Source organism: Mus pahari, chromosome 3 (genome assembly GCF_900095145.1).
Source record: "Mus pahari chromosome 3, PAHARI_EIJ_v1.1, whole genome shotgun sequence".
NCBI classification, from domain to species: domain Eukaryota; kingdom Metazoa; phylum Chordata; class Mammalia; order Rodentia; family Muridae; genus Mus; species Mus pahari.
The window spans coordinates 109152331-109156048 of record NC_034592.1 but is presented as its reverse complement, the minus strand read 5'-3'; the positions used below and the strand labels follow the sequence as shown (position 1 = coordinate 109156048).

General features: G+C 41.3%; 1 protein-coding gene across 4 annotated transcripts in view; it reads right to left on the bottom strand.

Annotated features, from left to right (window-relative positions):
• Galk2 (galactokinase 2) overlaps positions 1-3718 on the bottom strand; it is a 124688-nt gene that overhangs the window by 106308 nt on the left and 14662 nt on the right. For all 4 annotated transcript variants that reach the window (XM_021192200.2, XM_029536486.1, XM_021192199.1 and 1 more), the window contains exon 2: positions 1030-1118. In XM_021192200.2, the coding sequence (XP_021047859.1) occupies positions 1030-1118 (89 nt within the window). The remainder of the gene's footprint in view (positions 1-1029; positions 1119-3718) is intronic.

Below are 3718 nucleotides of genomic sequence, written 5' to 3'. Positions count from 1 at the left end.
GGGGGATAGGGGATTTTCAGAGGGGAAACCAGGAAAGGGGATAACATTTGAAATGTAAATAAAGAAAATATATTTTAAAAATGTATTTTACAACAACAAAAACAAACAAACAAGCCCACCCTGGGTAAGGATCATGGAGGGAACAGGAGGTCTTCATTGGGGATGAAGGATAACAATTATTATCTTCTCAATATGAACATCCTCCATTCACTTTCCCTAAGCAGTGAGTCTATTCCAAGGGCTTCAATTCTCAGCTATTTGCCATGGACCTAAATATGTATCTGCAGCTCCATGTTTCTCTCAATGAACATGAAAGGTACCAAATACCTTTCTTTAAAAAGTCACCAGAAGAGGGCATCAGACCCCATCACAGATGGTTGTGAGCCACCATGTGGTTTGTGGGAATTGAACTCAGGACCTCTGAAAGAGCAATCAGTGCTCTTAACCTCTGAGCCATCTCTCCAGCCCCAATAAATAAATCTTAAAAAATAAAAAAAATAAAAAAATAAATTAAAAAAGCTGTTTTCTTTCCTAGTAATACAAATTTCTATGAAGTCTCCTATAAAACTACACACAAGAATTTAAAAAAGAAAGTGAGAATTGATGTTTACATCCTGTATCTGCCTACTTCTCCTCTCCACTAGGAGACACTCAAACTCCTGGTTACACCAGGGGAAAACTGAAAATAAGTTTACGTACAATAAAAGAAAATGGTTAAGTAAATTATAAATTACCATCTTAATGGGCTATTATAAAAACATTAAAATAATAGTTATAGCCTCTTCAGAAACATAAGAATATTTATGACATATTAAACACAAATAATAAATTGGTATACAACCTAAAACTGTATCAATGATTATACATTATGAAGACAGATTGTACACAAAATTGCTAAAATCTGTTACTTAACACTAGAATGTAGAAAATTACATGAAACAAAAGCAAAATACAAATATACCTAGAACACTTGAAAAATCCAAACCACCAGAGGGGTGGGGTAAAATTTGAAGAAGAAATTCAGAATACCTATTATGTTGACTCTTCCTGGTGCTCGAACATAAAACTTGGGTGTGGACCCAAATTTAGAGTTAAACATCTCTTTTAGCTTCAGCAATCTGAAAAACAAGAGTGGAATATCTCAAAATAGCATATATCAGAAAATCCATGCAGAGGTGGCGTGCACACACACACACACACACACACACACACACACTTTCCAGGAGTGAAAGGACATACCATAAATGACAGAGACATGCAGACATCACTATTGGGAGAGACTCAAGCTGACCTCCTAGAAATCTGAAGTAAGCAGAAAAACCTGTTTACACTGATGTCATTGCTCCTCCTGGTCCATTCCCCCATCCCACCGAAGATACCATCACTGGTCCCTTCTTGCCACTCCGCTCTGCACCCCTTCAACTCTGTGCCTCTGGACCTTAGCTCTATGTCATGACTCTACAAGACTCAGAAACTCCAGTGCCCTCCACTATCTGTCTCGTAAATTTCTATCTTCTAATCCAAAGTCTCGAAGTCTATGTTTGGAAGTTTAGATCCTGTATCCGTCCTGTTCCCACTGTTTGGCTCAAATACAGTCACTTATTTTATTACGGATCTGCTCACTGAGACCCAGCCATTCAGCAGCAGCTCTGGTTACAACAGAGACCTCGGCAGGAAAGGAACTCTGACTCCCCTAACATCCACTCGAGAAGCAGGCACTGGGTTTGGAGGTTCTCTGCTCAGTAAGTGAAAGGGCCTGGGTCTGGTCTCCAGCATGGAAAAATACAAAACTTAAAAAGAAAAAAAAAAACCTGAACATTTACCGAACCACAAGATATATGTAGACAAGACGGCTCCTTAAATCTGACTCTCTGCACACATCTTGCAGAACATACAAAACTTCACAGGAAGGATGCTGTCACTGTAACTAGAGAACACAGAGTACCAAATTTTACCAGTAATTTAAGTAGAAAGGGGGAGAAAGCAAGAAAGGACAGAGGGTGGGAAGGAAAGAAAAAAAGGGAGGGAAGGAGGGAGGGAAGAAGAGAAGAAGGGAGAAGGGAGGGAGGGAAGAAGTGAGGAACACCATGCCTCTGTGGTTCTGTCTCAGTTTCTGCCTTGGCTTCTCTCAATGATGGGTTGTTACCTATAAGCCAAATAAACCCCCACCCCACCCCCTGCAAAACACAAACATACACACACACACACACACACACACACACACACATACACACACCAAAATAAATATATTTTTTAAAAGCCTACAAAATGTGAAGATGAAAAACAAGAGTAGAAGGAGCACACAGGCTGCTAAACAGGCAAGAAGGAACTGTTAAACGATAAATTAAACCTGACACAGCAGTGATATTTTAAGTGTAGTACAGATCCATATAAATCACACATAGAAAAAGTTATGCTGGAAAGACTGTGGCTGGCTCATTAGGGCACAAATAAGACTAAATCTGTTGTCTCCATACTGTGAATGTCATTAAGCTCCCTCTCTTCTAAATAGGAACAACTGTGTGCCCCATAGAGCTGCTGAGAGGATTAAAGGAGATGATGCATGCCTAGTGTCTAGCTCAGCATTGCCATGGAGCGTGTGTTTAATAATGGTTACACTACTGTCAACTGGTTCTTGAGCTCGGTATCCTTCCTGTTCTGCAGGATGTAAATGAGAACTCATCAGAGGTGATAGAGACAGTGGTAACATAGGTGTTTCACACGGTGATTTTGACCTCAGTGCTGAGGGCCTGCTCAGCCCCACCTCACTGAGAAGGTTGCACTGACAGCAAGTATGCTCGCTTGCCTGATCTGCCAAGACTGTGCCTGTCCTACACACTGCCCTAGAGGAAGTAAGGGCATGGGGCTCCACCCTTCCCTGAGGTGGGAAATGACTGTTAAAGAGAGACACTTTCTTGAATTACCCATGCTTCTGTGAACAACCTGACTCCCATGCTCCAGGAAGCAACTCTAGTGAGAGTAGGCAACAACACAAAAATTGACACAAGAGTAGAAGTAGGAAAAATAAAGAAGAAAGAAAATGTGGAAGAGGAAGAAAAGGGGGAGGAGAAAGAAGAGGAGGAGTTAGAGGAAGAGGGGAGGGAGAAAAAGAGGAAGAAGGGGAGGAAGAGAGGAAGAGGAGAAGAGGAAGAAGAGGAAAAGAAGAGGAAGAACAAGAGGAAGAAAAAAAAGAAGAGGTAGACAAAGATGAGGAAGAGGAGAAAGAAGAGGAAGAAGAAAAGGAAAAGGAAGATGAAGGGATCGGTGATAGAGAGATGACAGGGGAGGAGACTGGGGGATGAACATCATCAGAAGAGAGTAAAACCCTTTACAGACACTTCATGTAGACTTATAAGCTGTCAGAGCAACCTTCTCTATAAAGTAGAGCAGAGCTGGCACACAGCACTAACGTGTATCATTAAAGTCATTCAATAAAACACTAAATAACCACTGTTGTCACTGCCTCTTATGTATTCTAATGAAACCCACTAATATGTTGTATTAGTTAGGGTTTTACTGCTGTGAACGGACACCATGACCAAGGCAAGTCTTATAAAAACAACATTTAATTGGGGCTGGCTTACAGGCTCAGAGGTTCAGTCCATTATCATCAAGGCAGGAGCATGGCAGTATCCAGGCAGGCATGGTGCAGGAGGAGCTGAGAGTTCTACGACTTCATCCAAAGGCTGCTACTGGAAGACTGACTTCCAGGCAACTG